The sequence below is a fragment of the Rhinolophus sinicus genome, chromosome 1, assembly GCF_057876585.1.
Source record: "Rhinolophus sinicus isolate RSI-liver-muscle chromosome 1, RSI-T2T, whole genome shotgun sequence".
NCBI classification, from domain to species: domain Eukaryota; kingdom Metazoa; phylum Chordata; class Mammalia; order Chiroptera; family Rhinolophidae; genus Rhinolophus; species Rhinolophus sinicus.
The window spans coordinates 126,457,964-126,484,000 of record NC_142501.1 but is presented as its reverse complement, the minus strand read 5'-3'; the positions used below and the strand labels follow the sequence as shown (position 1 = coordinate 126,484,000).

Below are 26,037 nucleotides of genomic sequence, written 5' to 3'. Positions count from 1 at the left end.
GGATCGAACCCACAACCCTGGTGTTACCAGCATCACGCTCTAACCAACTGAGCTAATGGGCCGCCCCAGGAAGCATAATTTTTTAAACGAGACAAATCTGAAAAATAAATGCAATGCAAAGTGCAAGTGATTTGATAGGCAAGATTAAAAAACACAAAGAAACCCATACCTTCTTTTCACCCCAGATCTTATTAACTGTGTGTTTTCCTCTCCGAGAACTTGCATCATCGATAACGTCGTCGTGAACCAGACTAGCAGTGTGGATCATTTCTGCAATTAAGGCTATGGCACGCTGGCTGGCTTGCACATCTCTAGTTAACAGAAAGCAATGCTTTTTAACAGAGACGTCGCCTAGAACCTTCTCAGCAATCATCTTGTGAAAACTGGACATCAGATCTAGGACAAAGAATTTTATTTCTCTAAGAGAAACCGTACAAACACTTTGGCTTCCCTACAAAGCCACTTGGAGAACATTTGAAAAATGCATAAGATATTGTTTTATGTCAAGACAATGTTCTATGGATAAGAAGTAAAAGTTGTATGATGAACAAAAACAATGATACATATCGCAGAAGTCTGGTAATCAGGCTGAAGAATCATCTTTGTGTCTTATATTAGTGGTCTTGGTCAGTTGATCAAGTTGACAATTAGGTTACAATTAAATTTCAGAGTGGATGGGGAAGATAGGTGAGAAGCATTCTAAAAAAAGTGTAAAGAGAACCAATGATCACTATGTTTCATACTGTCTTAAATGTTTAGTAAAGAAGACCTCAATAACCAAGGCAGAATTTTTGTAAAAACTTTCTTCCAATTCATAACCTTTACATTAGAAATTTATACTTTTGTTTCCTAGATTTAACAAACTACAGGATAAACACTCTCAAGAAGATACATAGAAATGAGTCTTAAGGTTAGAAGGGAATGCCCCAGTTTCTTTTTAATCACCATTTTTATCATCTCCATCATGTATGAAAATTTTTAAAAACTGAATTTCAAGAAAATCAAACTGGAGAAATAGTCAAGTAAATTTTTTGAACTTAAACATATGCCTGACTTAAAACACATGTTAACCAAATGTTTCATTTACTCTAATAGTTTACTTTTCAAATATCATCAAGTTATCTCTTGAGTGGAGAAAAGTGAGAGGGACACTAAAATATGACATTTTTTTGAAAAACTCTGAACATCTGTAAAAGATAGTGTTCCTTCTGATTCCTCAGACCTGGCAGAAAACAATGAAACATGAAGTGTAGCTACATTAGAGATGGTGGAATTTAGCTACAAACACTAAATCAGCATGAGTGTATCTTCCAATCTTGCTCTAAATATAATTTTACAATACGATGCCTTGCCCGTTCCTCTTACTTTAGAGCTAAACCACAGACCCTTCCAAATACTTTTAGCCCAGAAATCAATTGTAAAGTGCTGCTCATTATTTATTAATATGTCACCATCATAACAGTTCTAAATACATCCAGATCACAACACAGTCTTCCAAGTAGGAAAAAGCAAAGCACCAGAAGGTAGGGACAAGTCATCCTATGAAACCACTTTTGTAAATGAGAAAATGGGAGGTCCAGATGGCTTCTAAGAGCTTTCTCTGAGTCTCTCAGCGAGACACATACAGACGCTGTATTAGGAAGCTTGGACCTTAAATATTTTTCAGGTAAATTTATTGGGCCCTATCTTATTTGAGTTGAATACAGAGGCAAAGATATAGACTTTCAAAGTTGTTTTGTAATATGAAGGCCATTTTTTAGAATATTTTCTCAGCTGGATTTCAGTCTAATAAAATATACACTTCCTACTGGTTAGTGGTAGAATTTACCTTACAACAACTGTTAAGGCCTCAGCCTTCTCATGCATTCAAAACTTGGGTATTACTTCCATTATCACAAACTGTGTCAACAGACAAGGGTTCCCACTGGGAACTTGCAATGAAATGGCAGTGCTCACTGAGACAGTAGAGTTTTTTGTAATTTGAAGATAGTAAAACAACAAAGAATTCTTAAAATATTTTTAAATTTTGTAGACTATACGTGTATGAAAATGCCATTTTGCATGGTTAAATTCTCGACGGATGAAATCACGATTCTTGCTTAGAATATTATTATTTGGCATTGTGACACAGCCCCTACATAGAATAAGCATCCCATTTTAGATGCTTTATTATTTTATCTAGTGTACTTTTTCCTATACAATTTTAGGTTTCAATGTGTGTCAGCTTATATCTGCAAAATACCGCCACTGCTTATCCCTCACACAGCAAAATGGTGGGACAGATCACTGTAATTTGCAGATTACAAAAAAAACTCACACCGTCTTGAAAATGAACTCTCCAAAGTGCCCATCTGAGTCACGCCTTCAACAAGCTGGGCACCATTTCTGCTTCCTGCTGTGAAAGATCCGCCACACTTTCCCAGCTTCTCAGAGAGGTGCTAAGAAAAGCCAGACAGGCGAGACAGCATGAAGAAGGGAGGCCCTAAGCCTTGAAGGTTGGCCATGTCCTGTGTGTCTCACACCTGTAAGAGCACGCTATCAGTCAGCAAGCCCTCTCAGGGCATGTGTTTCTTCTTCATCAGATTTAAAAACAAAAAATGTATAATGAATAGTTTCAAGCATAGACAAAAACAGATGAAACAATAGAACGACTCCTCTATTACTATTTCGAAATGTTCTTCTGTTGGTCTCTTCTGACAATTCTAAAAATAAGTGTTTCACTTTGCTTGTTAGAACTCTGAGAGGCTTAGTGTTTCTTAACTGTCTCCCCCTGCTCCACCACATAGGGATCAATACTCTTGAAAATGCAGACGGAGGCCTCAGACACAGAGTCAGAATCTCTAATAGTGGGGGCTCAGGACTCTCCATTTTAAAAAAGCATGCCAGGTGATTCTGACACACAAAATGTAGGGAACACTGCTCTGTTTAGTGGGGGTATTCATTTTGATTGACTGTAAGCCAGAAAGGAAGCTTTTCCTAAGAAGAGTTTGGAACAGGCTCAGCCTTTACTGATCTACTGCTGTGATGCCTATAAACTCCGGGCTAATGGAATGAGAGTCTGTCCTGCCCTAAAGATGACCTGAAACTTGGGGCCTTGTGCTAATGACCCTCCCGAATCTCTTCACAGCCCAAGAGCAGGAAGGCTCACTTGCTCTGCAAAACACAATCATGGGAGGTGACACTTTCCTCTTATCAGTTTGCAATACTATGAGTTTTAAAGGCATGAATAGAACTTCATCAGTTTGGTACAAAACAGACTCAATGCTGAAATTGCAAAGTTCGCTCTCCCTACCTGTCTCTAGAAAATTCTCAGGATATAGATTGCATTTTCTGGTTCTTCCCTGCTAAAAGTACACATATTCAAGTTTCAGTATGCGCAACAATATAACCTTACAGACTCAAATCGATTTTGTCTTTATCTGCCACTGACTTGACTTGCTACAAGTTTGGGTTCTTCAACTATTGAGCTTGTGGAATGTGCTCTGATTTACCCTTTGGTCTGGTCTGTCAGGCTTGGGGGGCCCACAAGAGGCATCTCCAGAGGATGGACAAGCCCCTCCAGGCCCACTCCTGACACTGAGGTAATATGATGTAATGACAGGGTTTGCATTAGCTTCCTGTAGCTGCTGTGACAAATGACCACAAACTCGGTGGTTTAAGACATTCTCTCACAGAGAGGCCAGAAGTCTGAAAAGTCACTGGGCTGAAATCGAGGTGTCAGCTAGGCCATGCTCCCTCTGGAGGCTCTAGGGCAAAAGGCTTTCCTCACCCCTTGCAGCTTCTGGTGGCTGTAGACAGGCCTTGGCTTGTGGCCACGTCACTCTGACTGCCATGGTCCCACCTCCCTGCTCCAGTCTCCAATCTGCCTCCCTCATAGAAATGCATGCGATGGCACTTAAGGCCCACCAGACAATCCAGGATAATCTCCCCATTTGAAGATCCATTCTGGGCACTACCTTTAAAGGGTTTCACCTTCCACACTGGCATCAGGTTGAATGCGTGGAGCGGAAGGAGTTCCTGAAAATCCCTCCCTCTCTGCCTCTCATCTTCAGCCTTCTATTTCCGTTTCCTGGCCTTGGTCTCTGGCCACCGCCATCGTGTTCCCTTTTCCCGTATTCCTTCCTGGCACATTGGGCATGTAGTGGCAAGACGTCAAGGTGCCTTCCATTTGAGGAATGGAAGAATGCAGGAGGGGTGCCCATGAGCTCAGACTGACTTAGCAGGTCATTACCCTTGGTCACTGGATAAACCCAAACGATCACACCAGGCTCAGAGTGAAGTCAGTCTCTCTTTGGTGGGATTAGCTTGAAGCTTGATCCCAATAATCAGGGATTTATTAGCAGTTTTAGGATCGAGAGAAAAGGACTGCCATCTAAGAGCAGCAGTTCCTGTACATTTTCAGATTTATTTCCAGATAAAATGGATGCCTGCAAAGCCACATCATAAATGATGCAGGTTCCATGCTGTTGTTTATTTTCTGGCCACTGAAGAAGCACCGTCTAAGTGTGCGGTCTTTGCATACACAAGGAACAACCCACCACAGCGCTATCTTGTATCTATAGCTTATACAGGCTGCTCTGCACGGGGCTTTCCCCACAGGGTCCACAGTGCTACAGACCAATGCAGCACTCGGTTTTTTCCAACGGGGCATGGCTAATTCTAAGCGTAGGAGTCGATTCCTTTGGTGATAGAATCAGCTTCACCCCGGCCTGGTGGGTGCTGGAAGAGGGTGCACACAGCACATTCAAATGTCCTGTGGCCCTCCTGCTCTCACTGAGATTCTCCTTACGCTTGGGTTTGACCTCACCAATGAAATGGAAGACCACGTGGTAATCAAAATCTCCCCCATCTCAGCAGGTACGCCTTCTCATAGACTTTATTTACCTCAAGATCCATTTTAGTAAGCATGGACACAACAAAAGTGCCATCTCCTAGTAAGACAAAAAACCTTTCTTTTGGCACCAACCTTCCTGCCTAGCCTGTAAAAAGCGACAGCAGTAGCTAGCTCAATTATTCGGAACACATGGAAACCAGTGGTTCTAGAATCGTCGGTGGCTGGAGTTGCAATGACTGTTTTGTTTCAGTCTTCCCAGGGCAGGCTTTTGTAATTTCCTTTGTTTTTACGAGACTTATAAACGTTACCACCTCTGAAGATAACGTTTTTGTCACACTTGGATTCTTGACCTATTATCTAATGTGAAAACTGCATGATATAATCTGCACCACCTAATCGCACGTCTGGCTTTGTAAAGTGGACGAGTGGGATTCAATACCTCTTGACTATTTGCACAATCAAGACCAACAGCTGTGTGCTCAGTACCACGGCAGTGACTGTGTTATCCCAATCACTGGCAGTAATCAGGGCTGGAAGATTGCCACATGGGAGGGAACGGACAGTGCCAAGGTCCGTAAGAGTCCCTTCCTTCAGCGAAGTTGCTGAGCAGGATAGCTTCGGCTTGTTTGAGAAAAGATTAGACTCTCCAGCTGTGCTGTACTCAACGCATAGATCAATTTTACAGAAATCTATTTCCTATAAGGCTCAATTTTGATCTGGATTGTTTGATCGAGTCAGTCCTGACATACTTAGTGGAGGCTAGTTTGGGTTTTGCTGAACTCTGCTGTGGGTGGGGTTCTCTGGGAGGCAGACTGAAGCTGAAAGTACAGGATGTCTCCTCAGGAGTGCCCTTGGGGACACTCCTGATGGGGCGAGAGGAGGAAACAGGCCTGGGCAGAACCCAGAACCCACCATAACGCTGTTTTCTGGACCTTTCAAGGTTGAGTCACCTGTTGTGTGCATTCCTACCTCACCCACCCAGGGACTGTGACTATCAGAATACAGAAAGGAAAAATAAAGATTGGGTCTTAAGCTTTTGGGGACCATACTGCCTTCGAAAATATATTATAAGCTTTGGATACTCTTCCCCAGAAAAGTGCAAATACACAGAGAATTTTGCATACAATTCTAAAGGACTCACAGACCCCAAAACTCCCATGGGCCTTAAGTTAAGAAGTCCCAGGGAACATTTAGTGGATGACTGAAAAGCTGAGTAAAGGAAAAAGAAAACAAATAAAAGTCGTTTTTTCCTCTCTCTATTTCCTAAGGTATCTGTTCTATTGTCTTCTCTAATCCCCTCCAGAATTACTGGTGACCTATTTAATACACATCTCACAAGCAAGAAAATGGTGTGTGATAGGAGCCATTCAACTTTGTCAAATGATAAAGCAGGTCTCTCTCAATTCAGCCATCATGAATGAACAAGCCGGTGAAGTACTGGAATGGGTTCTGGTGACCGCTGGTGGCACTGGCCAGAAACAGAGGCTGTGTGTGGTCCTGCTCCCGAATCTTCAGCTATCTTTGCTCCACACTGTTCTCAACCTTTCTCAGCAAGCGCAATCAGATGGCCCAGCTCTCCAGAAGCTCTCCCTGCAAGCCATCTTCTTGTTTAAAGAAGCATGGAACGAACAACTACATGTTTAGTCCATGAAGAGGCTGATCCAAAAGGGACCTTAGGAAGGATTCTTATTCTCAAGAGATTGGGGCTTGGAGGGTAACAGAGCTGGGATACTGTACCGCCTAAATGCACGCCACAATTACAACTCACAGCTCCAAGCTAGGGTCAGCTCTGCAGTGTGCCTTCGGCAGGCCACACGCTCCACTTACGGGGAGAATGATGCTGCAGCTCTGTCCCTGGAGAGGGCAGTTTTGAACTTGCTTTTTGAACTAGCAAGGCCTTTCCTGTGTTATATTCTCCCATGTGTTTATACAGTATATACAGTGTCAGTTACGCAAACTGAAAAACTCTCACCTGTGAGGATAACAGTGTAGTTAGAGCAGTGCAGAGTACTTTCCTTTGCGTGTTATCTGAGACTAACGAACTGCATTATGTATTAAGCTGAGAAATGAAAACTGCAAACACATATTCTCCCTAGACCAGTGGTTCTTAGCCAGGGATGATTTTGCTCTGCAGGGGACACTTGGTAATGTCTGGACACATTTTTGGCTGTCACCATCTGGGGGGTGTGGGCACTACTGGCATCTAGTGGATTGAGGCCAGGGCTGCCACTTCCTCCCACAGTGCACAGGACAACCTCACCCACCAAGAATGAGCTGGTCCAAACTGTCAGCAGTGCCAACACAGAGAACCCCTGCTCTAGACCACGAGATGGACTTCGCTTGGTTTAGAGCGAGCATTTCTGCTGCTCTGCCTTCCAAGTGAAGTGAAAGGAAGACTGATGATGGTGAAAAGGTCACTGCCAGAGACGTTACTCCCTGTTCAAACTAGACTGGGAGGGCTTCGAAAGTCTCAGGGTGAGTGGGAGGCACCCCTGAGCCTGGGTGATGTGTTGGAGCTATAGGGAGGGGCACAGCACCAGGGCACCAGAGGCTACGGTGGGCAGAGGTGAGCATCCCGAAGATGCAGTATCTGATGCTCCTTCTTACAGGTTCCTTAAATTTAGTGCTGACCAATCTTTGGTGTTCCTGAAAGTATTATCTATTGAGAAAAGGGAATATAATACAAAAATGTTCAACACTAGGGAAATGTGTAAGTCCATTTTGGTCTACTGGAATTTCCACCAATTGACTACATGATGTAAAAATAACAACTATGAAGACACTCCAGTAACATGGTAAAGACTTTAAAAACCAACGGTAATTAAACAAAGCAGAAAACAAAATTATTTATATATCATATGACTGAATGCAAGAGAGGAGGGGAAGAGGGGATGACAAAGACCACTGCAGGGGGTAATGGGTACATCTGCTTTCCTTTGACGATTTTCTTTAATAGTAAATGTTGCAGTTTTAACATTTTAAAATTGTAAATATATTCAAAACACAAAAGTTGAGGACCCATAGGCAAAATGCCTTGTTTTAAGAAGACTTCCCTTTGGCATGTCACAGGAAGGCTGGCACCGCAGGGGGTGTGGTGTCCAGAATCATGGCACAGCTTATCACTTTACAATCATCAACCTTTGGACTAAACGGCTTGTGTGGATAACGATTATACGTACGCATACAACCTGGAAGTCTACTTCTGAATGAGAAAACGAGATTTGGCTTTGAAACTCCTTTCTAAAATACTTATTTGTAGCTGAAGTTGTTCTTCCATGGACATAAAAAAGAGGGAAAGGAAGGTGCCCAGACCAGACTCCAGAGTGACCTTAGCGACTCAAAGTCAGAATCTACTCATCACAAAGTGAATTCTTAGATACATGCTACTCCTAAAACAGGAAAGTACACGGTAACATAGGGAAGGAAGACCTGCTGAATATAAACCGACAGAGGAGGGAAAGTAAATGACTCACCGGGAGTTGTTATAATGAGTATTACACGCGCGAGCCATTAGCACCACAATAATTGGTCGAAAGGCTTTTCCTTTTCCATCAAAGTAGTATTGAGACATTTCTTTAAGTTCCGTTGCAGATATGAGTAGTTCCTGAAATAAAGTTTCTGTGTCAATATGGCATCATGATTGCATAGAAAGTCAATAGGATTTCTTGCACAAAACTTGGATGTGATTTCAGTGAATTCATTTTAATTGAGAAATTCAATACTCTGTTGGAAAACGTTCCAACATGGTGTGGCCACAAACCTGGCTGCCTTGCAAAGGGGCCACAAGCAATGCGTGGCTTGGCTCCAAGCAGCATTAAGTGCCACAGCACGCACTGCCCCTGCCCCCAGTGACTCTAAGAGCATGAAGGGGAAGAAAGTATTAGGTGGCCCAAGGACCCTGGGTCAGTGACAGCTGGACAGAGAAAGGAGCAGGGGCTGGTTAGCAAGTTGGAAGATGGAGGGGAGAGGACAAAGACGGGAAGTGTGGGAGTCAGTGGCTGTCGGGAGCCCATGAAGCAGGTGTCCTGGGTGGGGGGCAAAACTGGGCTGTGTATCAGGCACAGGACGATAAGATGGCAGCTGGGGAGAAGGCCGCGATAGAAGTCTGGCTCAGTCTTTATTTAGCAAAAGACACGTCCTAGGTCCACAGAGGAAGTGTAAGACGTGGTTGGCCTGACTGTGAGGTGAGGAGCTAACAAATGCGTTGAGGAGACAAAATTGTTTTTAAAAGGAAATACTCAGTGAATAATACAGTGGTAACTTGAACAGTGCTGTACATTAAACACATTAAAAGCTCAAAGAAGGGAGACATCAGTGTGAGTTAGAAAAACCCAACATTTCACAATGGCAATAAGCTTTGACCTGGAATTAAGGATAAGTAGGGCTTTGACTGTGAAGGGGAGGGAGAGCCTTCAGGTGAGGGAGGTATGTTTGTTTCATCTGCCGCTGGAGGATTTACTGGAATGAATCAGAGTTGATCCCCCAGAAGCTATGGGAGCTCAGAATGGACCTAGAGGACCCCCAGCCAGGCTCAGGGGAACACCATACAGCCGGCCAGTCATTAATTCACTAAATAAATAGTTGACTCAGTGCTAAGTATGGTAATAAACGCAGAGCTTACAAAAATACAAAAGACAGCCCCTTGCCTACAAGGAGCTCCGAGTTCAAATGGGGAGAATAAAACATTAACTGCAATAAAACACAATAGTGTGACGGGTGCTGTCCCTGAGGAAAGTGCAGTGTCGCAGTTACCCTGGGGTCACGGAGGAGGCCCCTCTGGCTCAGGATGAAACAGGGAGGACAAAGCAAGGACAATGGCAACAGAACTGTGGGTGGCCGGACCTAGGGCTGTAGGACTGAAGGCAAGAGACAGACTAGGGAGATGTGGAGGGGAAAGAAAGGGATGAGTGGAGGCTCCCTCTGGCGTGTTACCTTCAATGAATGGGAAAAATAGGAGAAAAGACAATTAGGAGAAAGTAGATTCAGCTTTGCGACATTTGAGAGAGTCACAGACTCTCCCGTGAGCAGGTATATGTTTGGGTTTAGGAGTGACAATTCAATCTGGAATAGAGAGATTCTTTGGGAGTCGTAAGTATGGAAATGGGTAAAATGAGGACACAGACAGAGGAGGGGCTGACAGAACCCCAGGGAATGGCAAAATTAAAGGAGGTAGGGTGAAGGGCATAGACAGGAACAGGAAACACACTGAAAGATGGCCTGAGAATGAGGACAACCAGGAAAGTGTAGAAACCAGGGTGGGAGTGGTCAACACGGCCCAGCATTCAAAAAAGTCAAGGAAGATAAAAAACAAAAAGTGTCCATTGGATTTCATGGAAGGAAGCGATCAAGGACGTGGGCAAAGGCAGTTTTAGAGAAGAAGCTGGAAAGAAAGGTGCAGTGCTATGGCGGAGAGAACGTGGAGGGGCAAAATAAAGACAGAGGTAGAGCATACTGTGATGGAAGGGAAGGAAAGCGGGGGACATTGGGTCAAGGGACGGTCCTTGACTTAAAAGAGATAGAAAGAGACATGAAGGAGAGTGCAGATAAAGGAGAACAGGCCATTGTGGGAGCAGTTCCTAAGGCACTGGGAGGAGGAGGAGGGGATGGGGCTTAACTAAAATAAATGGACTATTCTGGAAAGGAAGAGACATTTCCTTCACAAGGTGGGAGGAACGGAGGCAAGCACTTAGATGGGCGCAGATGAGTTTGTACATGGCGACAGAGCAGGCTTTGACGGAGTTCCTCCTTCAAGGTGTCTGCGTGGCCTATTAAACAGGAAGTAGTTTTGCTGTGAAAATAGCAGAGTTGGGTGGGAGTTGGGGAGAAAAAGTGGAGAACCTCCAAAGGGGAAGGAAGCTGACGAGGGGCATATGAACATTTCTGGGTGGCATCTGAGAATTCATGTGAGGTTGGGAGCCACTAAAACTTTTTGGGGAAAAAAGCGTTTAATGAAGAAAGCCCTATTTGGTGCAGTCTGACACTAACATTAAGAATTAGATAAGCAAGACGGCAGCAGGAATCGCGGAAGGCTTCGGTGTTTCAATAGTCATGGAGCAGGTGATGGAATTGGAGAGGAAATGTTAGATAATTCACAGGACAGGGAGGGGCTACCGGTACCATGTTTTCAGTTTCCCAATTCTGCAACAGCCTCCTTCTGGATGGTAACATGTACTGAGTCCTCCATGTTGCCCCATAGTTGCTCAAGATTCGAGCACTCCTGAAACTTGACATTCACGAAATCAAGTTTGCGATGGCACTGTACATGTCTGAAACCTGCACTGTTTTCATAATTCTAAGAGTTCAACGTTACTTCACAGCAGCATTACAACTATCTTACCTTTCTAATGTCCTCATACAGACCTTTCAAGTCTCTCCTACCAAGTTTAAAAGGATCGGTGTATTTCTCACCACTCCGTGTTTTACTACAACAGTCCACAGACGACGTTGTGTGATGGAGCCTGGGCCAAACACAAATGCACACAATGTAAGTCTGAGTGCTATTTTATTAAGTGAGATCATTTCATTTTTTAAGTAAGAATTATACACACACGCATACACTTATACACATAGTAGAGTCAGATGATGGAAAATTTAAGCCCAGATACTTGCTGGAAATTACGCACGAATCCATAAAGGTCATTATAATTTAGAAAAACATACAGAATTCTGTTCTTACTATTATAAAAATAAACATCAATTGATTATTTTTATAACTAGGATCTTGAGACCTCACAAGATCAAAGAAAGACTAAACCATGTGTGCTGTGTTCTGAGTTTAAATTTTACTATAGTCCCATTTTTTGAAAAGACAGAGATCACACAGTGCAGATACTGTAACAATTATTTAAACAACATATTCAATATTTTGGACTAGCCGACCACAATTTAGAATAGAAATTTACTGGAAATTTGGCTAATAATTTTAGTAGTTGCAATACAGATTATAGACTTACCGTGATATACTATACATATTTGGAAAGGCAGATGTTAAACTCTTCACAAGATTAAAATAGGACATCTATAAAATAAAAGTATTAAGAAACTTGTAAGAATATTCATGAAAAACTTGTTTATACCACTAGATAAATGAAAACTCCCATAATTCATAAACATAACCTTTGTCTTTTAGTTGTGCATTTATACGTAGATTGCAACTTTAGAAAAATGATAGTTTCCTTTCCTTATTACAAAAGCAGTATTTGTCATTACAGATAATAGAAATAAAAACAGAAGAAAATTAAAAACATCTATAATTTATTCCTTTCCCTAAAGAAAGTACAGTTTCCACATTCATACCTATCTTTCCAGATCTGAAAAGTAATTTTAAAACAATTTCCTTCTATTTAACAAAAACTGGTCAGAGAATAGTAAAGATTAGTGTTATTTATATTCTTTTAAATTCTTACATTGGTTTAAAACAAATAGTCAAGATTCCAAAGCCATCAGCCCAGATGGTGAAAAGGAAAAAGATTTCAGTGTTAAGGAGGCAATTTATATTTATTGTTCCTGAGCATACTTGGGAATGGTTCTTCTTAAGAAGGAATGTTAAAAAACAAACAAGCTCAGCAGCACGTTTTGATAATACCGTGTTTTCCTGAAAATAATACTGGGTCTTATATTAATTTTTGCTCCAAAAGACGCATTAGGGCTTATGTTCAGGAGATGTCATCCTGAAAAATCATGCTAGGGCTTATTTTCTGGGAAACACGGTATTAACTTAATCAGAGATCAAGAACAACAAAATTCTAAAAGACTCAGTGCTGGTTATGACAAATACTAGTTCCAACAATTATTGAGCACTATTATGCGCCAGGAATTGTGACAGGCACTGGGGACCCAAAGACACAGACAGCCAATCTTGAAGAATTCAGGAACACAAGCATTTCAAAAACTACGAATCTAATGTGGTAAGAGTTCTTACTAAGTATTTGAAGCCAGCATTTTGACAAAAAAAGGATAAATTTAGCATAAGAAAAATAAAACGAATCCACTCTATTAGTAATAAAGTCTTACAACGTGCGTTTTTCACTATTTGCTTTTCTACAGCTGGGGAACCTGAAGTTCAGAAAAGTCAAGACGCTCTAGATTTATGATGGTTTTACACCCTGATAAACCCACCAATAAGTAGAAATTTCTAAGTCATAAAGGCATTTAATACACCTAACCTACCAAACATCATAGCTTAGCCTAGCTGGTTTCTACTAAATGCGAATGGCTTTTGTACCATTGCAAAGTTGAAAAATCTTGTCAAAACTTTGTAAGTCACGGACCATCTGTACAGATGTTTACAATACAGCATAGGCACCGGCTGCATACCATTTTAGTTAAGGACAGACTGCATATATGAACACGGTCCCATAATAAGATTATAATGGAGCTAAAAAAATTGCTATTGCCTAGTGATGCTGTGGCCATTATAACGCTGTATTGCAACGTTATGTTTTTGTGCCAATGCTGGTAATAAATAATCCTGGTACCAGTCGTGTAAAAGTATAGCACATACAATGACACTGGTAGGCTACAACATCTAGGTTTGTGTAAGTACACTGTATGAATTTCGCAAGACAAAAACGCCTAACGATGCATGTCTCAGGACATATCCCAGTCGTTAAGTGGCTTATGACTGTATATTGAAGGGGAGTAGAGTTTGCCCCCAGGTTATTGTAAACTGGTTACTTTTAAGAAAAAAAAGACTCAGAAAGAACCTCTGCCCTTGCTCTAACTCACAGAGGACCTGCTCTAGGAAGTGAGCTGTCATCATAGATTTTAACTAGAGTTTAATATGAACTAGCTGTAATAGACAGGGGAACTGAGCAAAGCCCCTTTGATCAAAGTCTTCTCTGGGTTTCATTGTTAAAGACGGACCAGCAAATATTTGCTTTTCCGTCTCCGTATGAATTGCCTTCCTGCTCTTTGAAGTCCCAAACCACTATCCCCCTTTTCTCATTAGGTCTTTGCAGTCCCATATTCTTATGGCACCCCCATATGTACACATACTTAAATTTGGTCATTTTCTCCTATTAATCTGTCTAATGTCATTTTATTTATTTGACCAGCCAGAAGAACTAAGAGGAGAAATATCAGAAGAAAAAAGCACTTACAGGACTGTGTGCCTCATGTGATCCCACTAGAAATTCACACACACACACACACACACACACACTCACACATTAAATACACAGAGGATAGAGTTTGAAAGCATATACACCAGGCTATTAAAAAGTTATTTTGGAATAAATAGGATTGTGGGAGTTTTTCTTTTATTCCTTTTTTTGTTTACATTTTCTGATTTTTCTCTAGTGAACACATATTGCTTTAGACATATTAAAAGAACAATAAAGTTTGACTTTGCCAGGCAGGCAGCGGCCAAGGAAGATGGTCTGAGTTCAATTTTTTCCACCATAGCATTACATATTCATTAAACCAGTAAGAACATTTTATGAAGTTCCACGCAATTACAATGTCCCAAGAAAACAAAGGGATAATCTTTTGATTTTACCATTATATGACACTTAACCTACTTTTGTCAGTTTTCATGGGTAATTAATTCATATGAATTCAAGATTTTATTATAATACATATTCAGTTTGAGACCTAACCTCCAACCTGGGGTGAAGAGTTAAAATTACACAGCTAATAGGAGAGTGCTCTTAACCACCAGGCAGCATAACAGTTGTTAAAAGCATGGTCTTTGGAAGATGGATCTTGGTTCAAATGCCTGGCTGTGTTACCTTGCGACATCTTTCTGATAATACCTACTTCTGGAAAGCTGCTGAGATTAATTTAAAGAGTATATGCGTATATAAATCTCTTAGCTCAGAACTTAGTACACTGTATATATTTAGTATAGTATGTATTCAATCAAGCTATTTTCTGCTTTAAAAGTACCTTAGAGCAATGTTTTCCTAAGTGAGGTTAGAGGGATTCAGAAGAGCCATTTACAGTAGCCCCCCCTTATCCTGGGGGTATACGTTCCAAGACCTGTAGTGGATGCCTGAAATCTCGGATAATAACAAACCCTATATAAATATTACATCTTTCCTATATGTACATATCTTTTCATGTAAAGGAAGCACTTTACAGCTTCTCTTTGGCATATATGAATTGCCAGCATCACTACTCTTGTGTGTTGGGGCCATTATTAAGTAAAAACGGGTTACTTGAACACAATCACTGCAATACCGTTACAGTCTGACAACCGAGAGGGCTACTCAGTGACTAACGGGCAGGTACGGAAAGTGTATACAGCAGGGATACACTGGACAAAGGGATGATTCACATCCCAGGTGGGACAAAGCAGGATTATGTGAGATTTCATCATACTACTCAGAACAACATGCAATTTAAAACTTATGAATTATTTATTTCTGGAATTTTCCATTTAATGTTTTCAGACCATGGGTAACTGAAACTGGAAAACAAAACTGTGGATAAGGAAGGACTACTGTAAAGTATTAAAAGGGAGTTGTGAAACTAGAGCTGTGTCACTTGGTGTGCCAATACTAGCAGTAGCAACACTCAAATGTCCAATTCTGATTTTGTTCCCCACCCTTTACCGATTAAGAATCAAAGACATACTCAAGAGTGATTTGGCCCAAATGCGCAATTATGTTTTGTCCTACTACAAGACTGTTAACACTACCAAGTATAGAAGTCGGGACAATGCCCATACAACAGGAAGTAGCAGAGCTGTGCTTGCTGGAGAGCTGGAAGTGGCTTTATTATTGTTGCTCTTTGTCCCCAAGGACTGTCAGGCCCTAAGAGACCTGAACTAACCAAAACACAGAAACCTGAGGCAGAAAGCAGATGGCTAATGTATTCATTTACAGTGAAAAATATCACTGACACACAGATCAGAAATACATGGCACTGGAATCCTCAGTGCAGTCCTTATGGCATATCCTCTCCAGAAAAGCACCATTTCCATGGCTGAGAAAGTTGCTTAGGGATCATGGAATCAAGAAAAGAGTATCAAAGAAAAGGAGTATCAAAGAAAAGAAGTATCCAGTGGCATCAGATGGTAGATGCATCCATCTTTCCAAATGATGTCCTCATCTGTGGCGCTAGAAATATGGGAAGTCTAGCTAGGATAGTACTAAAATGGACCCCAGAAAAGCCCTGAAGCTCTCTTTTCCCATATTTCTCTTTCCTGTTTAGTCTACCTACTAGCCCAGGTGCCATTCTCTCTCGAAATGTCCATTTTGGGTAAGCTGTGACACGGAGCCACTTTGTACTGAAGTAGACACTTATAAATACTACACATTTTATATTGGTAAAAGGTGTTTGATGGGCATATGGGAACATGAAGTGTACCAAATATGAAGTGTACCAAATCTGAAACAAAAGAGTCTTAAATTCAAATAAACAGTATGGCCCTACACTACGGCACGTTGAGAATTACTTACTACAAATTGCAGAAAGGACTTACAGAGTCTTGAAATATGTCAACTTACAGGGGCTAAACTGACCAAAAAGGGAGACAAATGAGATTGGGACCAAAGGCAACAGGGGAGAGAGCCAAGGAGCCATGGTTAGCTCTGAGATTCTGACTCTACTTCAAGAAGTCATAGGTCAAATTAAAGATCACGCCAAGGTCAAAAGTCACTCTACTCGACGTCCTCAGGCCTTTTCTCCTTCCAGTGCCCTGCCATCCGGTCCAGGTATGCTCTTCCTCCGACGCAACTACTGTACGACTGCCATCCGCTCCACCCTTAGCATCAGCCCTCTATCCTGCCCAAGCGCTTTTCCGCCTACCCCGAGGCCACCAGGGAGGCCACCTGGATCCTCCGCCTCTCTGAGCGCTCAGAGCACCTTTTGCTCTAAAATCCCAGTGAAGATCTGTTTTCCCGAAACCCTGGCGGTAACTCCCAAAGTACAAGCTGCAGACAGTCTCGGGTCTTGACTTTGTCCATAACCCAGGAGACAATCTGACCACTCCGCCTGCGTTTTCCCCGGGGTCCTGGCTCCTCACGGCTCCCTCGCCACGCCCAAAATGCTCCCCGGACCCCAGGACACCGCTCTGCAGTCCCGTGCGGGGCGCCCCGACTTCAGGCAGACAGACGCCCCGCGCCCATCCCTCCGCGTCCCACCGGGCGGCTGGGCCCCATCGCGGCGCCCCGGGTCCCATCCCAGCGCGTCCCCGCGGCCCCCCGCCAGGCACACACGTGGCTGTCGCCCATTCATTCCACCCGCCGCTGTCATTGCGCGGTTGACCTCTGCGCCCGCTGCGGCACGCGCGTCCCGGCCTCACCTGCGCGCAGGCGGTGGCGGCGGGGCGCGGCCCGCACGGCCCCGCGCGGTCTGGGGAGCCGGGCCCGGGGCTCCGCGCCGCCGGCCTCCAGGAGCAGCCGCGCCGCCACCGCCACCAGCACGAGGCCATGGTCCGAGTCTGAAAGTCGCGGCGAGCGGCGGCTCCGCCTATGGCCCGGCGGTCCTCCTCCGGGACCCGGAGCCGGAAACCTGCCACAGGAAGAGCTTCGGCCCTACCGGGGCCGCCTTTTCTCGCTCCTCCCTGGGGCTGAGCCGCCAGCGCGCTCGGGTGGTGGCCACTTGCCACCTCGGGCTTTTCCCTGCGCTGACTCAGCGGGGACCGCCCGGCGGTCCGAGGCGGAAGAAGGGGCGCGCGGCGGCGGCTGGAGCCCTTCGTCCCTCTGCTGGCCGCCGGCCGGGAGAAACTAACTGTGACCTGCCACCTCTCGAGCCTCTTTCCCGAAGCCTTCCCGCGGCTTGCGGGGAGCCAGTAGCTCCAACAATCAGAGCGAAATGGACCTTTGGGGGACCAGCTGTTAGCAAGAAATGCCACAGTGCGCCAGACTGCCAGTCACTAACTTTTTCTGTGTATTCTGGCAGAAATATGACTCAGAGAAGCGGGTTCCCGTTTTGCTGCCTGACACAGAGGCTGCAGATTCCGCAGCTGCTTCTCTTGTGTGTGACCTGTCACGCTCTCTTCTGCTCCTTAGTACAACCTGGCCTTGAAGGAAGTGCCAGTCTTATGCATCTTCTCAGTAACAAGTCGAACCAGGAGCAGGGCTATTGTGAAACGGAAGCTAGATTAGCCTCGTCTCTCGACTTTTGGACTCTCTCCTCTGAAAACCTTATAGGTATATGGTGGCATATTTGGGCCGTCGTGCTCACATCTGGATGTGTGAGTTCCACTCGCGGGTGTACTGAGCTGTGTGATAGTGTTTACTGTTTGGTAATGTTGAACCTACTTGTAGCCAGCCCAGGGGATACTGGAGAGTGTACAGGATTAGTACTGCAAACGGGTTAGAAAGACCTTTCCTTAATTCTGTAGCCCGATCTCACGGTAATGAGAATGTATTTATAACAGAAATCCATGATGTAATTAATCATTCAACACATGCACACAAACACACAGAGCCAGGAAAGAATGTGTAAGCATTAGGGATACAGAAAGAGAAGAAACTTACTCTATCCTCAGAAAATTCACTCACAGGAGGAAATACACCAGCAATGAGGCAACTGCAATTCTCTGATATTTTTTCTTGTTTTTCTGAACCATGCCTTTTGCATTAAAGAGTGCAAGTACCTGTATAGCTGAGCACATTATTTTTATATTTATCTTCAAAGTATTGTTTTTTTTTACTAAATGAAAGCATAGAATAAAGAAGTTTTTAAAAATAATTTAATTTTATGAGGTATTTTTCCAATCTCAAAGAACATTACATAAAAAAGACTCAGGTGGTTTACAAATAAAGATTAATAAGCACCTGTGGCTTATCTTGTTAAAGGTTTATATATTAAATATTCAACAGGTACAATTTGCCAAAGTAGAGTATAGCAATAAACACTTGTACTTGCAACAATCTTGTAACTTAGATGTTATCATTCCCCCCCCCCTTTTTTTTTTACAGATAAGGAAACCGATATAGAGGAAGTAAGTGTCTGGTCCAAGCTCACATAGTTGACTGATATAACACAACACAATTCTATCAGGTCATTTTCCTTTAGAAATTATTTCCCAGATGAAAACAAAATACCTGATTCTTAAAAGGATGAAATATGCCGAGGCTTAGTAGGAAAGACAGAAAGACGGATGAAATTCATGAAGGCTTCCAAGATTACAGTATAGCTCAACTCTTGATGAATAATTACCCACAAATAGGACATGCAGAATACCAACTAATTGTTTTGACCCAACTAGGCCAAGCATGGGATCTAGGAAATTAAAAATGTTGTCTGAGTTGTGCAAGTAACTGTTGAATAACTCCCCCTTTGCACAGGCTGGAAAGACTGCACTTACATAAATGAAACAACCAGTCATGACTGATAAAAATGGAATAAGTGTAATCAAAAGCATTTTATTTTGATGAGGGAGAAGGCTACACTTTAAGACATTTTCTTTAAAGCATTATCTATGGTAGGACCAGGTTTTACAGCCAAGGATAAATTATATACATATTACTGTATACATATTAACCATGTCTTTGTTCCCAGTACTGCATAAAAAGCATCTCATCCTGATGTTATTAGATAAATGATCAATGAATTATCAAGGTAGCTGCGAAGAACATTTTTTGAGAGAAGACAAACATAGTTGCACTGAAAGGTTAGCAGTTATTATGGATTCCATATTCTTAGGCAAAACAGAATTCTGAAAAATTTAATTTTGGAATTACTGATTTCTCTGAAATGGTAAGATTATGTGCTAATCTCGTACATTTGGAATTTTCTCTGGGGTTTTTAGTATACTGATTAGTTTGTTACAAGGATGAGGGTTGGGTACCTCTGAAGCTGTTAGCGTTTTTGTTCCATGATCAATGATCACACGTATTGACTGACCAGCTACCTCGCCAAAATGTGACTCAATCAGTACAAAATCATAAGTACGAATGGAAATTCTGTACCGCCCATGCCTTGCTAAAACGTTAGAGCATCATAAAAGAAGATGTATTAATTATATAATTTAGTGTATTTCCAGACAGGGGCTGACCTAAAAGACACGAAAATATGCTGTTGGATCTTCTAATGATATTATCAGGTTTTCTGTGGTGGATACTAAAATGTGTTTTGGTTGACTACTTTTCCCATGATGCTGCCTTATTTACCAGCATCATGGGGGAAATATAAAGAGCTAAATGTGGCCCACATTTGCCTGTTTTTATTCTTACATGGAGAAGATATAAGATTACTCTTAAATGTTATAGCTGACATTTAGTTTATCTAGGCTTGGGTGGAATAAACAGGAGTTATTCCAAACAGTTGAACAAATTTTCCCGATGCCACCTTTCTCTGATGATTAAAAAGATCATTTTCATTATATAGGACATTCTTACATTACTTTGGGCTGTTTCTGTGCTTTTTATTGAATCCCATTGATCTTTGCATGTATTTTTGGGATAACAATATTGTTAGTTATTGTAATTTTTAATAATGATAAGGAAACTCCCATTTCTCTTATTAAAAAAAAGTTAGTCTTTATTTTTTCAGTTTTACACTTTGTCTGTTTCTTCAAAAAAAATCCCACTAGGTTTTTGTGTGGATTTCCATTATGTTATTAAATAATTTGCTGACACTGACATCTTGGCAATATAATCTCTATTCAGAAACATAGGATTTTGTGTCTCTTTGTTTTATAGTTTTAATAATACACTTACCCTCTTTTATTTTATTTTTTTAATGACTCTGCATTAGGAAAACAGATTCCGATTTTAAGAATTGTACTTAGAAGTGAAAAGATTCCGATTTTAAGAATTGTACTTAGAAGTGTGTATGTTCTGTTCTATGCGTATGTATCTAAAGCATATTCAAACCTTTCCTCAACAGCTTTTTTTTTTTTTTTTTCTCAACAGCTTTTTAAATAAAGTACATGAGTTTTAGTGCATGGACTTTTATGAAACAGTTTATCTCTTTAGAGGCAATTTTTAAACATCTATCCTTGTGCACAGGCATGTATCATATTTTGAAGTTTCCAGTGGGATTGGAAACAGTTTTGAACATTTAGTAAGACATCTGTTGCCTGGTATTAGAGATGTGTATGTATGTATCTTTTTCCTTTAGTTCATTATTTTCTGAAGACAGAAAGAATGTGATCAAGTGCCTAATATTTTTGGTTGGATTCCTTTGAATTGGCCTGTATTATAATTCTAATACAGTAATGCAGCTCACCTCCGTTTTATATATATAGTCTTATTTGTATAAATATGTTGTACATCCTATTGGTTTGACATGAGTGAAAATCTTTTAAGATTGTATTTGTCTTGTTTTAAACTTTTTTTTAACTCCTGTGTTCTTAGACAGTTCCGTATACTGCACATATGTATGTTGGATAGATATAGTTGAAAATTATAACTTTAAATAACAAAGTATAAAGAAAATAGTGTTTTAAGTTGATTTTCTTGAAGAACCGTAGCCGTTCTAAGGAATGTTAATGCTGTTAATGCAAGAAATGAGAACATTAAGAAGGATTTTTTTGTTTGCTTGTTTGTTTTTATCAGCTGTGTTGCCAGTTGATCCTGTTAAAGAAAATTATGTTCGTAAAGTGAAAAACTGTATTTTTTCAATTGCCTTCCCTACGCCTTTCAAATCAAGAGTACGTCTTGTAGCAGTTTCAAAGGTTAGGCTTAATTTTTTCACAACACAAATACTTAACTCACTATATCATTTGTCTAAAAAGACATTAATTTTTTTTCAGGATTAAATTGTTAGTTTATTGATAGATGACTATATTTGTGTTTAAAATTCAGACACTTGGAGAATTTCATTGTTAGGAATCACTTTTTGATACTTATTCCTCGAGCCTAGTTGTCAGGTTCATCTTAAAGTTATTTACAAACACAACATACTTTGTGGGGGAAAAAGGAATAAATGAGTTAAGTTCTTAGAAATGGGCTCTAATAACAAATTCGAAATTCTTCTCTCATGATAAAAATGAATTTGGGATAAAAACAGGACATTTACTTTTTCTAGTTCCTTTAAAGAACTTGTGTTAGGAAAAGTATTATTTTAACTATGCATCACAAGAAATACATAAAAGTTTTAAGCTAATAGATCTAATTTTCCCAAATAATATACTCATAGAAAATATAGTACATCTCTTATGAGAAATATTAATGTATTTTTGAAAGAGTTTTATTCTTTTAGTTTTCTTTCTTCCATTGAGTCTCTTTTCTCATAAATGATTAAAGGATTACTTAAGTTTGTAAGATTTTTTTTTTTTTTTTTGCCTCAGGAAGTTTTAGAAGATATTTTGGATCTTGATTTATCTGTCTCAGAAACAGATGCTTTTATCCAGCTTGTCAGTGGTGAAAAGATAGTATTTGGATCCATTCCATTGACTCACAGATACGGTGGCCACCAGGTAAGAGTAACATCAACATAACGTCCCTTATGCAAATATAAACAGTTGATGGAAATGGTATCCTATTAAAGAAGTTATTTTGCATTAATTTCTCTAATATTAGTCAACAAGATGTTTCTGGAAGAATGTATCATCATATTTTATAGATTAGCTGATGTGATTTCATGCTGTGATAAAACTAGATAAAACTAGAGCCTAAGTTTCGTTAATGGAATTGAGACCACACACATATAAAATATCTGACTTATTGCTAGAGAACTCATGCAGTGAAGTTTTGGCAAGAGATTTAGGTAAAGTCAAGTAGCACAATGAATCAATATAAAACCCTCAGAAGGACAAATAGATTATAATTTTGCCAGGATAGCTGTAGAGCAAAATTTTAGAACTGCTAGAAACTGCTAGAAATTAAATTGGGATTAAGTGGAGGTGTTATATATGCTGAAGCAATTAAGAAGTCACCTAGAAATAAAGCAAGATATGAAAGCAAGTTCAGGTGTAGTATCTGACCAATTAAAAAAAAAAGAAAAAGGAACACAGGACCAACTGTTGAAATCCCTGTGACTTCCTGTGAACTAGATAAGATTAATTTAACACTGGTTGTTTAGGGGCTGGGTTACTCAGGCATAGTTTGTAGGACAAATAGCAAAGTATAATAGAGTTGGAGTAAGGATTAAATTAAGAAAATATATGAAAAATGCGTTCACGATAGCTATTATAATGATTACTATCAAGCCCTGGTTGTTGTGGTAGTTAATTCTTTTCAGGTTTTTATTGTTTTCAGTCTTCAATTTCCTAAGAAGCAGAAGTAATATAGAAGCTAAGCTAATATAAGCTAAGTGACATAGACCATTAGAATTGAAAAGAACTCTAAGGGTTATTGTCGTGCGGGAGACCCTGCTCGCTGCGCCATTTGTCGTGCAGGGTGTCATGCAGAGTGGCCTGCGGGGTCTCTGCTCCCACTCCCCACACAAGAACGCAGGATATGGTGAGGCCAAAAAGGAACACCCACGGAGCCATAGGTAGGGGAGTCATACCACTATATTCTCTCTGGCGGCACTATACTCTCACTGGAGGCTGGATCCACACTGTCCGCAAACCGCCATCCACACTTGCCAGCCCAGCCGCCATCTTCTTGCTAGCCGCATTCTTCCTCCTCTTCTCCTTATCTAGTTTAGCCACAGCAGTTATATTAGTGGCCAACGGCTCACTGGTTACAGCTGACGGCCAACTAGCCACAGCTGATGGCCATGCAATCACAGTTGGCCATTTACTACCTGAGCCAGCAACTGTCTATGTGAGGCCGAGAGCCTGGAAACTACTTTCTGGGGCTCTGCCCCCACAGTTATCTATGACAAACTTGAATTTCAGTGTCTTGATCTGTAATGTGTGAGGGTTGACCAAGATCATTCCAGGATTTGAGAGAAATGCTGTGTCAAAGAAATCTGCTTAATTTTATTTAACACACCATTTTCTAAACATATTTGACTACAGGGTTTTGTTTTTCAGAAATAACTGTTAACATTTTGCTGAACTATGTTTCTCAGTTTAGAAACTTCTGGACTAGATGATCCTTGTGGTGTTTTCTACTCCTAAATACAGGATTCCATGATTCAAAAAGCCATTCCCATATAGGACAAAGTTATTAGGTAGCATTTTATACTGGTACTCGTATGTACTGTAAAATACAAATGCAAACCTTCAGATTTGCAGAGTTTTGTTAAACTACTCTTTTTTTTGTACTTTTTTGGATAGTAGAGTAAATTAGATTAAGCATTTATCAATTTCACATTTCATCTTTTGCTTCCTCTCCCTGATCTGAAATTATATTTTAAATATTTATTTATAAGGATGGTTTCGCCATTTTGAATTTACAGTGCAGTGAATGATTTCTCTTTTGTTAATGCAGAACTACCTTCCTGTTTCCCCCAATTTCATTCCCAGTTCTTGGTTTGGGATATACCTAATATTTTGTTGGCTTTAGAACTTTCCAGAATATGCTGAGAGCACCTCTTAGAGGTATTCCATAACTAAAATTAATTAATGGTGGTCCATTCCTGGTTAAGATGAAAAATTAAAATACTAGATAAATTTTTCTCAATTTCAGCTTTTTCTTCCAGAATGATTAATATCTTCCAGAACAATGTAAACGATACATATTCTACAGTTGTTCATAGAACTCCTTTTATGTGCCAGGAGCTACAATGGTGAATGCAACCTCTCCCCTTCACTCAAATTGCAAATACTCTGGGGAGGGGATAAATAAATGAATGAATTCCGATAACATTAGGTTGTGATAGGGGTAAGTATAGGAGTTATGGGAATGTGTAGGACCATCCTACTAGTCCCGGAAAGTCAGAGAAAACTTTCTGGTAACATCTATGTGGAGAATGGAGTGATGTCTAAGTTAACAAATAATTGTTGGCAAAAATAATAAGTACCATCTTTTGAGCACTTGCAAATGTCGGACACAATACAAGGCATTTTGCATATATTTGCATTCATTCTTATAACAACCTGGCAAGGGTTACCGTGTTTTACAGAAATGAAAGGTCAGTCTCAGGGAGATTAAGTAACTCACCCAAATTTTCACAGCTAGTAAGTGGCATAGCCGGGAGTTGAACAAACTCAAGCAAATTTTAACAGAAAAGTTTGGAAACAGTTAATTATGCAAGTTCAAAAACAATTTTTTCAGGTACAAGCATGTTGCTTATTTTATATTGCATATGAATAATATAGGCAAATTTTCTACTAATAAATTTTCCTTGTTCATATTCCAGAATTAAATAGGTCAGTTCTAAGTATTCTACACCTAAGAAACTTGAGCTCAGCTATAAGATGATGAATAAATTAATTATATGTCTTAAATTTATATTTTTAAAATGAATTTCACTCATGTTTTATTGATTGAATTTTTTATACTTTATTTATTCTGACATTCAGTATTATTTTTTATTAATGTCAGGTGTACAGCATAGTGGTTAGACATTTATATAATTTAAGGAGCGATCCCCCTAACTAGTCTAGTACCCACCTGGCACTATGCATAGTTGTTACCATATTATTGACTATATTCTCTATGCTTTACATCCCCATGACTATTTTGTAACTACAAATTTGTACTTCTTAATTCCATCACCTTTTTCATCCTGTCTCCCTAACTCCCCTCGCATCTATCACCCTGATAAATACTACCCACATGACACCATACATAGTTATTACAATATTATTGACTATATTCCTTATACTATACCCAATATCCCCATGACTGTTGTGTAACAACCAATTTGTAATACTTAATCCCTTTCCTCTTTTCATCCCCCAAAACCCCTCTCCCATCTGGCAATCACCAAAATGTTCTCTGTATCTATCAGTTTGTTTTTGTTTGTTTTATTCTTTAGATTCCACATATAAGTGAAATCAGACTGCATCTGTCTATCTCTTTCTGACATACTCCACTCAGCACAATATCCTCCAGGTCTATTGATGCCACTGCAGATGGCAAGAACTTATTCCCTTCCCCGGCCAAGCAGTATCCCATTGTATATATGTCCTATCTCCTCTTTCTCCATTCTTCTGTTGACAGATATCCAGGTTGCCTCCACCTCTTGGCCATTGTAAACAATGCTGCAATGAACATATAGATGTACATGTCCCCTTAAATAGTGTTTTGGGTTTCTTCAAATAAATACCCAGAAATGGGATTACTGGGTCCTTCATTGTCTCTTGTTATAGCCTTTGTTTTAAATTCTGTTTTGTCTGGTATAAGTATGGCTGCAGCGGCTTTTTGTTTGTTTGTTTCCATTTCTATGAAATATCTTTTCCCAATCCCTTTAGTTTCCATCTGTGTGTGTCTTTCAATATGAGGTGAGTTTCTTGTAGACAG

The 26,037-nt window shown here is 40.6% G+C and overlaps 2 protein-coding genes across 4 annotated transcripts in view; one reads left to right on the top strand and one right to left on the bottom strand.

The window, feature by feature from the left end:
- Positions 1-17,287, bottom strand: part of PDSS1 (decaprenyl diphosphate synthase subunit 1) — a 36,548-nt gene extending 19,261 nt beyond the window's left edge. The window contains exons 1-5 of one of the 3 annotated variants that reach the window (XM_074324966.2): positions 17,085-17,287; positions 11,788-11,852; positions 11,172-11,292; positions 8,308-8,438; positions 170-311 (exon numbers count right to left, since the gene is read on the bottom strand). In XM_074324966.2, the coding sequence (XP_074181067.1) occupies positions 170-311; positions 8,308-8,438; positions 11,172-11,292; positions 11,788-11,852; positions 17,085-17,213 (588 nt within the window). In that variant the 5' untranslated portion in view covers positions 17,214-17,287. Of the gene's footprint in view, positions 1-169; positions 397-8,307; positions 8,439-11,171; positions 11,293-11,787; positions 11,853-17,084 lie in introns of those variants that run through there. The other 2 variants (XM_019749127.3, XM_019749128.3) reach the window with 2 other exon arrangements.
- Positions 17,288-17,481: 194 nt separating this feature from the next.
- LOC109456696 (uncharacterized) overlaps positions 17,482-26,037 on the top strand; it is a 40,138-nt gene continuing 31,582 nt past the window's right edge. Inside the window, 4 exon segments of the mRNA XM_019749115.3 lie at positions 17,482-17,664; positions 17,666-17,934; positions 21,292-21,410; positions 22,026-22,154. Of these exon segments, the coding sequence (XP_019604674.3) occupies positions 17,630-17,664; positions 17,666-17,934; positions 21,292-21,410; positions 22,026-22,154 (552 nt within the window). The 5' untranslated portion in view covers positions 17,482-17,629.